The sequence below is a fragment of the Sminthopsis crassicaudata genome, chromosome 4 (assembly GCF_048593235.1).
Source record: "Sminthopsis crassicaudata isolate SCR6 chromosome 4, ASM4859323v1, whole genome shotgun sequence".
Lineage (NCBI taxonomy): Eukaryota > Metazoa > Chordata > Mammalia > Dasyuromorphia > Dasyuridae > Sminthopsis > Sminthopsis crassicaudata.
This window is the reverse complement of record NC_133620.1, coordinates 48,757,589-48,769,978: the sequence shown is the minus strand read 5'-3', so window position 1 is coordinate 48,769,978 and position 12,390 is coordinate 48,757,589. Positions and strand designations below refer to the sequence as shown.

At 40.9% G+C, this 12,390-nt stretch overlaps 1 protein-coding gene across 1 annotated transcript; it reads right to left on the bottom strand.

The window, feature by feature from the left end:
• Nucleotides 1–3,076: 3,076 nt before the first annotated feature.
• On the bottom strand, nucleotides 3,077–5,541 carry LOC141541864 (heat shock 70 kDa protein 6-like). The gene has a single exon (XM_074266438.1). It carries the CDS (start codon nucleotides 5,346–5,348, stop codon nucleotides 3,417–3,419), a length of 1,932 nt encoding a protein of 643 aa, XP_074122539.1. The 5' UTR covers nucleotides 5,349–5,541; the 3' UTR covers nucleotides 3,077–3,416.
• Nucleotides 5,542–12,390: the final 6,849 nt, after the last annotated feature.

The following is a 12,390-nucleotide window of genomic DNA, read 5'->3' as shown; positions in this document are numbered from 1 at the left end:
TTTCTTGGCAAATGTAATAGAGAGCTTTATGGAACACTAGAATGTTAAGGGACATCTGTAGGTTCTAGTATAGGTCAGAGGGAGATCTTGCACCCAAATATTCCTGGCTTCCTATCAACTACTCCAGGCTCAAATATAAACAAGGGGCACAAAAAAGTCCATAAGGATCCCTGCAGGCTGCATATTTATTTAGTTTTGAAAAATTCTTATTTGCTATATTTATTGTATTTTTATTTATTTTGTTTTGTTTGTTTTGTTAACTATTTCCAAATTATATTTTAATCTGGTTTGGGCTGAACTCAGTTGTTCACATATCAAGTATGACATGTCTGCAGTATACTTTGCCACCTCTCATACTGCTAGTACTACAGAGACAAAAAGATGAGTACAACATTTCCAGAAATTCTAATTCAAATTCCATTTTATTACAAACTTGGCAATTCTAAATCATGGGAAAAGTTAACAAGTAGAGTCGGCATGACTAAAATATGTCCAATTTTGTGAAAAAAATAGTTTACCAATTGTTTTTGTCATACAATCTGCAAAGTCTTTGAATCATATCCAATTTGAGGCCTATACCCCAAAAAAGATCAAAGAAAGGATTTGTGAGGAGCTGTATCTATAGTAGCCAAAAACCTGAATATAAGAGACTGCTTATCTATTGATAAATGACTGAAAAAAAGTATGACATGAATGTATTGAAATATTTTAGAAGAAATAAGAAAATGGGAGTTTGCAAGTTGACTAAGGAGACTACTGTGAATTATTAATGAGTGAAATGAGAACTAGGAGAAAACTTTTTTAATGAAAACATTATAATATGAAAATATGTTTAATATCATATATATAATGTATATCAGATTGCTTGATGTCTTGGGGAGAGGGGAGGGAAGAGAGTGGGAAAAATTTTTGGAGCTCAAAAATCTTACAAAAATGAATTTTGAAAACTATCTTTACATGTAAATGGGAAAAATACTATTAAGCAAAAAAAAAAAAAGGCAAAAATAAATTATAAAGAAAAGCAACTTTGAAAGTTGATACAACCCTGATCACTTCAATGAATCACTGCAAAGACAGAGACAATGATAAACCCACAATACCTGAGGCCTTAAAATCAAGAATGTCATCTTCCTCCTCTTGTTGCTGCTAGAGAGGTGACAGACATAACTAAAAGTCAGAATGAGGCCTATGATTGATTCAGGAGAAAAGAATTCTCACTTGGATAGGGTAGCTGGCCTAGCATATGAACTGTCCACACTCAAACTGTGGAATAATTTGATTGACTCTACCTCCACCTTTTGTTGAGCAAAATACATGTTTCATTTGCTTTTTCTTTTTTTTTCTTCTTTTTTTTTTCTAGTAAGGATAAACTGATTTCTCAACAGTAAGTTATAAGGATTTCCCCCCTTTTTAGTTATTGTCAAAGGCAAGAGAAACATATCTGTGCAACCCAAGGTATATTTAAAATGGAAACAAATTCTTTCTAAGCCTTATGATTCTAACTGACATTTGGTACCTATTCTCAATTTTATAGCTTACTAACATATGACCTTAGGCCTGTCACAGTCCTCTTGTAGTCAATTTCTTCACCTATAAAAGTAGAGTTAAAGTTTGTCATATATGTTCCCTTCCATTCCTCATTCCTAATTGGTTGAATTTTACATTTATAATTTAAAATTTTATTTTCCATGGATTTTATTTTGGTCACTTTTTTGTTATTTATTTTTGTTACTTTTCCACAGTATGGTTTCCTGAGAATAAGAACTAAGAGGGAAAGCAACAGATGTTATCTACAAAATGTCTGTGGAATGTTTTGTTAAAATATAGACTACTTATAGTCTAGTTGTGAACATAGATGTAAGCCCAGACCAAGATAAAACAGGCCAGGCCTGGAAATAATTCAAGATAAAGGATGGAGGCAATTGCAGAGTATATACTACCTTGTACTTGCAAGAAAGAGGTCATGTCTTGGTCTGCTTTGCTATAACATCCCAACAGACTAAAACTGACCTGCCTCCTCAAAGGCCATAGGGGCTGCATTATCTTCTCTTAGCCCCAGGAATGAACTCACCTCTATCTTTTTTTCTACTTGAAAAGGTAAGGGATGTGGAAAGGGGAAGAGACAGAGAAAGAAACAGATAAACAGACAAACAGACATACAGAGACAGAGACAGACAGACACAGAAAGAGAGAGGGACAGAGACAGAAAGAGACAGATACAGAGACAGATACAGAGACACACACACACAGAGACAGAGACAGAGAGAAAGAGACAGACAGAGATGGAGAGGGACAGAGACAGAGACACAGAAACAGAAAGAGGCAGACAGAGACAGAGAGAAAGACAGCCAGAGACACAGAGAGAGACACACAGAGTCACAGACAAAAACACACAGAGACAGACAGAGGCACAGAAAGAGACAGGCACAAAGAGAGAGACACACAGAAAGACAGAGACACAGAGACAGAAAGACAGACAGGGACACACAGAGACAGACAGACACAGAGAGACAGACAGACACACACAGACAGTCAGAGACACAAAGAGAGATACACACAGAGAGACAGACAGACAGAGACAGACACAGAGAGACAGAGACAGACAGAGACAGACAGACAGACAGACAGACAGAGACACACATACAGAGACAGAGACAGAAAGAGACAGAGACACAGAGAGACACACAGCCCAGAGAGACACACAGAGAGACAGAAAGAGAGAGGAGAAAAACAAAGGGGGAGAAGAGATAGAGAGAAAGAGAAGGGAGGAAGAGAGAGAGGGAATGGGGAAAGACAGAGAAAGAGAAAGAAAGAGGAAAAATAGAAATAAAAGGGAATTAAGAAGTATGTACCCTGCCCTCATTTCAAAGTTTGGGGAAATGTAAGTGTGAAATATATGAATGAGACTTCCTGTGTTCACTAGTTTTACTGAATTGTTACCATTCTCCTGCCCCCCCCCTTTAAATCCATAGCTCATTGGAAATGAAAATGATATAAAACAAGGTTACCAATAATAAATGAATTTTTAAATAATTTTTAAAACACTCTTTCTATCCTTGCAACAGAGACAACTTAGTAATTTCCTTTCATAGTTTATTGAAATATTCTAAATAAATGATACAAAACATTTTCTCATAAATTATTGAAACAGATTTAAATAAGAAAACATACATATTGACAGCAGTCAGAGAAAGAACGAAATAAACAAGCTTTTGCTTCCCCTGTTGAGAAGGGAAGAGTTGAAAGAAAAAGTCAAAAAGTCAGGATGCCCAAAGGCGGGCCTGCTCACAACAAAGCTGTCCAGAGATAGCAGTTGGGAAAAGAACAGAATGCTGACGCTTCCTCTGGAGACACCAGCAGCACGTGCACCTGTTGTTCATTAGCTAACAATCCCCTAGCCAGCCAAAGTCCCTCATCTAATCCACCTCTTCAATGGTGGGCCCAGAGGTGGGATGGGAATGGCGGGCCTGGGCGCCACAGCTGTTCCCTCCCTGAGAACCAGGTGCCTGGTAGAGCCGGGCAATGATGGGCTGGCACACCCTCTCCAGTTCCTTCTTCTGGTGCTCAAACTCCTCCTTGTCGGCCAGCTGGTTGGCATCCAGCCAGGAAAGGACTTGCTCGCACTTGTCCAGCACCTTCCTCTTGTCTTCCTCCGGGACCTTGTCTCGAAGGCCGTCCTCCCGCATGGCACTCTTGACCTGGAAGGCATAGGACTCCAGCGAGTTCTTGGCAGTCACCCTTTCCCGCTGAGCCTCGTCTTCGGCCTTGTACTTCTCCGCCTCCCGCACCATCCTCTCCACCTGCTCCTTGCTCAGCCGGCCCTTGTCGTTGGTGATGGTGATCCTGTTGGCCTTGCCCGTGCTTTTGTCCGTGGCCGAGACGTTCAAGATGCCGTTGGCGTCGATGTCAAAGGTGACCTCGACCTGGGGGACCCCCCGAGGCGCGGGAGGGATGCCCGACAGCTCAAAGCGACCCAGCAGGTTGTTGTCCCGGGTCATGGCTCGCTCGCCTTCGTACACCTGGATCAGCACTCCCGGCTGGTTGTCCGAGTACGTGGTGAAGGTCTGCGTCTGCTTGCTGGGGATGGTGGAGTTCCTCTGGATCAGCGTTGTCATCACCCCCCCTGCCGTCTCGAGACCCAGGGACAGGGGCGTCACGTCGAGGAGCAAGAGATCCTGTACCTTTTCGGACCTATCTCCCATCAGCACGGCCGCCTGCACGGCCGCCCCGTAAGCCACCGCTTCGTCCGGGTTAATGCTCTTGTTCAGCTCCTTGCCATTGAAGAAGTCCTGGAGCAGCTTCTGCACCTTGGGGATGCGGGTGGAGCCCCCGACCAGCACGATGTCCTGGATCTGGCTCTTGTCCATGCGGGCATCCCGCAGGGCCTTCTCCACCGGCTCCAGGGTCCCCCTGAAGAGGTCTGAGCACAGCTCCTCAAAGCGAGCCCGAGTAATCGTGGTGTAAAAGTCCGTGCCCTCGTACAGGGAATCGATCTCCAGGTTCGCCTGGGTGCTGGAGGACAGGGTGCGCTTGGCCCTTTCACAAGCTGTGCGCAGCCTCCTCAGGGCGCGCTTGTTCTGGCTCAGGTCCTTCCCGTATTTGCGCTTAAACTCCTCCACGAAGTGGTTCACCAGGCGATTGTCAAAGTCCTCCCCGCCCAGGTGGGTGTCCCCCGCCGTGGCTTTCACCTCGAAGATGCCGTTGTCGATGGTGAGCACGGACACATCGAAGGTGCCCCCGCCCAGGTCGAAGATGAGCACGTTCCTTTCTCCTGCGCCCGACCTGTCCAGCCCGTAGGCGATGGCCGCCGCCGTGGGCTCGTTGATGATCCTCAGCACGTTGAGGCCGGCTATGGCCCCGGCGTCCTTGGTGGCCTGGCGCTGGGAGTCGTTGAAGTACGCCGGCACCGTGATGACCGCGTTGCTGACCGGCTGGCCCAGATAGGCCTCGGCAGTCTCCTTCATCTTGCTCAGCACCATGGACGAGATCTCCTCGGGGTAGAAGGACTTGCTCTCCCCCTTGTAGGACACCCGCACCTTGGGCTTCCCGGCCTCACTCACCACCTGGAAGGGCCAGTGCTTCATGTCGGACTGCACCACCTGGTCGGAGAACTTGCGGCCGATCAGCCGCTTGGCGTCAAACACCGTATTCTGCGGGTTCATGGCCACCTGGTTTTTCGCCGCGTCCCCTATGAGCCTCTCGGTGTCCGTGAAGGCCACGTAGCTGGGGGTGGTGCGGTTGCCCTGGTCGTTGGCGATGATCTCCACCTTGCCGTGCTGGAAGACACCCACGCAGGAGTAGGTGGTGCCCAGGTCAATGCCGATGGCCGTGCCCTTGGGAGCAGACATGATCGCGGCAGGACTCCTTCCCTTGCTCTTTCCCGGGAGTGCGGAGCAGAAGTCTCAGGAGAAAGGTGGCTGGCTGACGTTCGGATGCTCTCGGTCTCGCTGGAGGAAGGACGCGGACCGGTCGTGTGCCTCTCTGCTGCGGCTGGAGCTCTGGCTCTCTGTGGATGCTCAGCTGGGATGTGCCGGGCCAGCTCAGGTCCTGCCTATTTATGCAGCTGCCCCAGCCCCGCCTCCTTCCCTCCTCCTCTGCCCGGGAACCTTCGGGCGCCTTCTTGAACAGCCCAGAGCTGGCACCGGCGCTTTGAGCAATTCCGCCCCCCTCCGCTTGCTCTGACCAATCAGGACAGAGAACTCGCCTTCTCCAGCAAATTCTCCCCGGTTCTGGCTGGAGCTAGTGGACGGAGGGGAGGGGGCCTAGAAGGTGATGTCATAGGAGTGAGATCTGTGTCTAGGACTTCGGGAAAGTTCGCGGTGTTTCGCTGGCTGGGGCATTTGTCAGGCAGAGATGTTTCCTTGTGAGAAAGGCTCTAATGAATGTCCTAATTATCTTTCCAAAGCTTTCACCTCTGCCCAAAGCGGCATCGGCTCCTGAATGAAGTGCTCGGACACCCTTCTTTAGAAAGGAACTGGGGAAACTAAAGAGGAGGGTGGGGGAAGAGGCGGGCAAAAAAAGGATAGAAAGTGAAGGTGGAAGAGACAAGTGGGAGGGGGAGCAAAAAAGGAGAGTGGGAACTGAATGTGGTGGATGCAAGAGAAAGAAGAGGTGGAGAGGGGAAGCAAAAATAAATGGGAAGTGTGGATGATGGATGGAAGAGAGGGGAGATGAGGGGGAATAAAAAAAAGAAAGTGGAAAGTGAGGATGAATTGGAAGTAAGGATGGGGGATACAAGAGAGGATTGGGGGAAGCAAAAAAGAGTGGGATGTGAAAAATCGGACTGGAAGAAGGAGGAGGTGGGGAGGGGGGCAAAAGGGGAGTGTGGGAAGTGAGGATGGGGTGCAGAAGACAAGAGGAAGGAGTCGAGAAGGCAAAAAGAAGGGAAGGCAGGAGTGGAGAAAGGATGGGTAGGAGTGAGATGTTTGTCACCTGGGAAACAAGAGTAGGATGCCAGGGAAATATTTGGAGTAGTGAAGCTGCGTGTTTCTTCCGGAAATTTATCTTAGAATTTTTTTCTTATGGAAACGTAACCTAGTTTCTTAAAAGCCTGTTATTCAAAACGATCAGTGAGACAGCTTCACCTGAGAAGCGTGTAGAGACACACACCGTGTTAAGCAGTCTAAGGCGCAGAGTTCTGGTCGCAGTCTACCCTGGAGGCGAGATTTGGAAGGTCTCTTCTGACAATTACTATTTAAATTTCTCTTTCCAACAGCTTTCCCCCCAAACTAGTCGAGAGCAGCAGTCAAGTGCCAGCAGGACGCCGCCTCAATCCTTTGTCGCGACTTTCGCTTTGTGAAGCGCTTTAACTCTCACATTTTCATAGAGCAGTCGTGCAAAGATCCCCAAAGTGCCCAAAGTAGCTACGGAGCTCCGGGCTCACAATGGGGCGTCTCTGGGATGCCTTCCCTATAGGCGGGATTATTCCTGAGCTCCCAAGAGACCTGTCACTCCGGGCAATAACCCTTTATTAAGTACCTACTATGTGTTAGGCAACCTGCTGAGCTCTGGGAATACATAGAATGGCGAAAGATAGGTTCTGCCCTCAAGGAGTTTAAAGTCTAAACAGGAAAATAATGGGCAAACCCGTCAGTTACAAACGAGGTACGGAAAGGACTCGTTGAAGTGGGAGGGTAGGCCACTCAGTCCTACCTTCTGTCAAAAAAGATTCTTTGCACTTGCTCTAGAGCTGATATTTATATCTTTAATTCCTTTGCAATAATAAAAAGATAACATCCCAATGAGGTGCTAGTGAGAAGCTGGCTGGAGGAAGCCCAGGCAGGGTCTTGGACCTTGATGGGGAGAACATGGATCTAAGGCCTTCACTATTGAAACATGACAACATGGTCTGCTCCGGCCTCTCACGAGGTGAACCTCACAGTGAAGTTAAGCAGATCCGTAAAACCTCATCTGAAAGTGCAAATGCCTTTTTAGGTCTAAAGCAGCACTCTTACATTTTAAATTATCAGGAATGTTTTCTCTTCCTACCATCCCATTCCTTCCACTCCAAGGGGGAGAGGAGAGGGAGAGGAAAGAATGAGAGTAAAGAGAGTCAGAGAGACAAAGAGACAGAGACTCATGTCTCATTCTGTACCCTAAATCCTGCCACCATTCTGTAATGGAGAGCATGTTTTGTCAAGTTGGTTTTTATAATGTCGTTGTATAAACTGTTCTCTTGGTTCTGCTCATTTTATTTTAGTTATTTTATAAAAGTCCTCAATTATTTTCATTTTCATAATATTGATTTTATACTGTGAACTATTCTGATTATACTATTTCACTCTATCAGTAAAATAAGCTGTTCCATGTCTTTTAAAAATCATCTATTTCCTTATTTCTTGCAATAGTACTCTTTCACATTCATATACCACTAATTATTCAGCCATTTTTCAATTGATGGGCCTCCCCATATTTCCTCCTTCCCATTTTGTTCCCATAAAAAGAATTGCTATAATTTATTTATCTATTTATTTATTTATGTATTTATTTATTTGTTTGTTTGTTTGTTTGCAGGAAAAGGACCTTTTCCACTTTCTTTAATATCCTTTGAGCATAAGGCCTAGAAGTGGAATAGCTGGATCAAATTGCAGACAATGTTTAGTAACTTTTACTCTGTAATTTCATATTGCTTTCCAAAATGAAAACAATGCATCAATATATTTGTTTTCCCTTCCACTCTTTGTCATATTCCTTTTCTCAATCATTTTTACCTCTATAATGGGTGAGGAGGAGTGGAATCTCCTTATAATTGCTTTAGCAATTACTTGGACAATTTTTAAAATATGGTTATTGTTAGCCTATTGCTACTTTTCCCTTGAGAACTATCTATTTATAACCTTAGATCATTTTTCCATTGAAGAATGGTTCTTTTTCTTATGAATTTGAATTAATTATTTACATCGTTTGGAAATGAGACCTTTATTAGAAAATCATTTTGCAAAACTTCCCTCCCCCCATTTAATTGTATCTTTTTAATCCTTTTATTATGTTATGTGTCCCAAATCAGTATTTCAGTTAATGGTAGGCCTATTAATTGGAGATAATTTCATTCTAAGATTTCTTATCATTATTTCTCTTTAGATTCTGGACTTTTCCACCCCTTAATATGAATTTTATTATTTTTCTTGTTCTTTAATATGTTGATAGTTTAGTTGGTATCACATTGAATAAATAAATTGATTTAGATAGTAGTATCATTTGTATTATATTTGTATTATATTGGCTCATCCAACCCAGAGCAATTAATATTTTTTCCAATTAATTAGATCTATTTTATTTCTGAACTGCTTGTAGTTGTACTTTTATAGTTCCATTGTGTATCCTGGAAAGTACTCCCAAGTGTTTTGTATACTCTGTAATCATTTTATATGGAATTTGCCTTTTTTTTTTTTAATTTCTTCCCACTTATGTCTTATTGGTGGGTTATAGAAATGTTGATGATTTATGAAAGAGTTTAACAATTTTCATTGACTTAAGTAGAATTGAACTGGTTGATGAAGCTACATTCTTTGAATGATCTTGACTCTCTAGTTTTCTTTAAAGTGGGGATTAAATGCCAAATTCAATATAACTATTTCTATTACCAACAGAAGATTATAGTTTAAAGCCAAATTTTATACCAGTCAATATAAAGAGAAGTTAATATTTAAATATTTTAATTGCATTGTATAAATTGCTGAATTGTACTTCTGATCTGGATAATATTGTGTTTTTTGTTTTTGTTTTTTTTAATTGACTTTCCAATTCACAAGTATTTAGTAAGTGTACTATTATGTACTATGTTGGGTGCTAAGGCTGTTAAGTAGAATGAAACAGTGAGCTTATATCCTAATAAGGATAACAAAAAGAACATATGAAAACTATCAACCATAACTATCAAATTTGTGAATAAAATATATATACAAAGGAATTAAACACAAGAGAATCTGGGAGAGAGGGCACCAGCACGAGTATCAGGAAAGATCTTTATGAGTTAGAGGTGAGGAACAATTTCAGAGAAAATGTAGAAGAGTCACTGTAGATTTGTGCAGAGTGAAATGAGCAGAAGGAGGAAAAATATGAGTATAAAGGAATCCAAATCTGGAAGGCAACTCCTTTGAAAGAGATTCTGCTACACCTACTCAAGACTCATAAAGGAAAGTTCTTGTCCCTGTCAAATGGTTCTGCTGAACCTGGTATGATTTTATTAGTGGAAATGACATTAAAGAAGAGACATTAATGTTGCTTTTCTGCTTCTCCCTAAAGATCATGAGGACTTTCCATCTGATTTACAGTTGAAACTTTCCATATGCAGTGTCTCAGTGGTTATGATGGTTTCTCCATGAGAAAAAAGGAACATTCTACTTTTCTATTTGTATCATCAGCACTTAGTATAATGTTTTGCACATAAGGGATACATAAATGCTTTCTTTATTCATTCTTTCATCATCTTCTTAACAATTAATAGAGAGCTTTAAGGAACATTTGAATATTAAATAACTTCTGTAGGGTCTGCTAGCTAGTAAGTGTCAAAGGGAGATCTTGTCTCAAGTCTTCCTGATTCCCTACCAACTACACCAGGCTCAGTTAGAAACAATGGACACAGAACAGTTCATAAGTTCCCCTGCAGGCTACATGTTTACTTAGTTTTATTTCTTGTATTTTATTTATTTAGTTTTATTTTAATGTTTTTATTTTGTTTTGCTATTTCAAAATTATATTTTAATCTGGTTTGAGCTGAAATCAGTTGGTTACATGCCAAGTGTGACATCTTTGCAATATATTGTGTCACCTCTCATATTAATAGTCTTAAAGAGACAAAAAAATGGGCACAGTATTTCTAGAAATTCTCTTTCAAAACCGGTTTTATGCTAAACTTGGCAATTCTAAATTGTGGGCATTTTTCTTAATTGTAGCAAATAAAGTAGATATGAGTAAAACACGTCCAATTTTGTGAAAATTGTTTACAAACTATTTTTGTCATACAATCTGCAAAGTCTCTGAATCATGTCCAATTTAAGGGCTATATCTCAAAGAGATCAAAGAAAGGATGTCTAAGGAGCTCTATTTATAGAAGCAAAACGCCCCTGGAATATAAGAGACAGCTTATGTATTTGTGAATGGCTGAAAAAATTATGATATCAATGTCATGAAATATTTTAGAAGAAATGAGGAAATGGGAATTTCCAAGTAAACTGGGGAGACCACTATGAACTAATAATGAGCAAAATGAGAACTAGGAGAAAACTTTTTCTTAAAATAATAATAATTTTTATTTACCAGATATTTGCATGGGTAATTTTACAATATTGACAATTGCCAAAACTTTTTTTTCCAATTTTCCCCTCTTTCCCTGCCCCCCCCCCCGCAGATGGCAGGCTGACCAATACATGTTAAATATGTTAAGAGTATAAATTAAATACAATATATGTATACATGATCAAACAGTTGTTTTGCTGAACAAAAAGAATAGGACTATGAAATAGTGAACATTTAGCCTGTGAAGGAAATCCAAAATGCTGGCGGACAAAATTAGAGGGATTGGAAATTCTATGTAGTGGTTCATAGTCATCTCCCAGAGTTCTTTCACTGGATGTAGCTGGTTCAGTTCATTACTGCTCTATTGGAGCTGATTTGGTTCATCTCATTGTTGAAGAGGGCCACGTCCATCAGAATTGATCATCATATAGTATTATTGTTGATGTATATAATGATCTAGGAGAAAACTTTTGAATAAAAACACTATAATGTAGAAATATGCTGAACATGATCATATATATATATATATGTATGTGTATATATATATATATATATATATATATATATATGTTTAATATATAATCTATATTAGACTGCTGTTTGGGGAGAAGGGAGGGAAAAGAGGGTAAGAAAAAAATTTGGAGCTCAAAAATCTTACAAAAATCAATGTTGAAAACTATCTTTACATGTAAATGGGAAAAATACTATTAAGAAAAAAAAATTATAAAGAAAAGCAACTTTGAAAGTTTATACAACCCTGATCACTGCAATGATAAACCCACAATACCTGAGGCCTTAAAATCTAGAATGTTTTCTTCCTCCTCCTCTTGCTGCTGCTAGAGAGGTGACAGACATAAATAAAAGTTAGACTGAGGCCTATGACTGATTCAGCAGAACCACTTGGGTAGGGTAGCTGGCCTAACATATGGACTGCACACAATCAAAGTATAGGATAATTTGATTGATTCTACCTCCACCTTTTCATGAGCAAAATACATGTTTCAACTTTTTTATTTTTTCTTATGAGGATAAACTGATTTCTCAAGAGTTCAAAAGTAAATCATAAGGATTTTCCCCCTCTTTTGGCTACTGTCAAAGCCAAGGGACATATTTGTGCAACCCAAGGGTTATTGAAAATGGAACCAAATTCTTTCCGAGCCTTATGACTCCAAGTAACCTTTAGTACACATTCACAGCTCTATAGTTTACTAATTATATGGTAGGAGGCCTGTCACATATCTCTTGTGTTTAGTTTCTTCACCTGTAAAAACAGAGTTAAAGTTTGTCATATATTTTCCTTTAATTTCTGAATTCTATTTTATTGGATTTTATATTTATAACTTTAAATTTTATTTTTAGTGGATTTTATTTTTATTTATTAGTTTATTATTTTTTCATAGTATGGTTTCCTAAGAAAAAGAACTAAGAGAGAAAGTGACAGATATTATCTGGAGAATGTATGTGGACTCTTTCTTAACTTACACATTGTTTGTAGTCTAGTTCTGAACATACTGGCAAGTCTGGAAACAATTCAAATTCAAGGAGGGAAACAATTGCTGAGCATATACTACCTTAGACTTAGAATAACATCCCAACTTACTACACTGACTTGCCCCCTCCAAGGCCATAAAGGAGCCATCATTTTCTCTTAGC

Bases quoted from the DNA above. Each gene is read 5' to 3' on its own strand.
- LOC141541864 (XM_074266438.1), bottom strand. From the start codon at position 5,348: ATGTCTGCTCCCAAGGGCACGGCCATCGGCATTGACCTGGGCACCACC.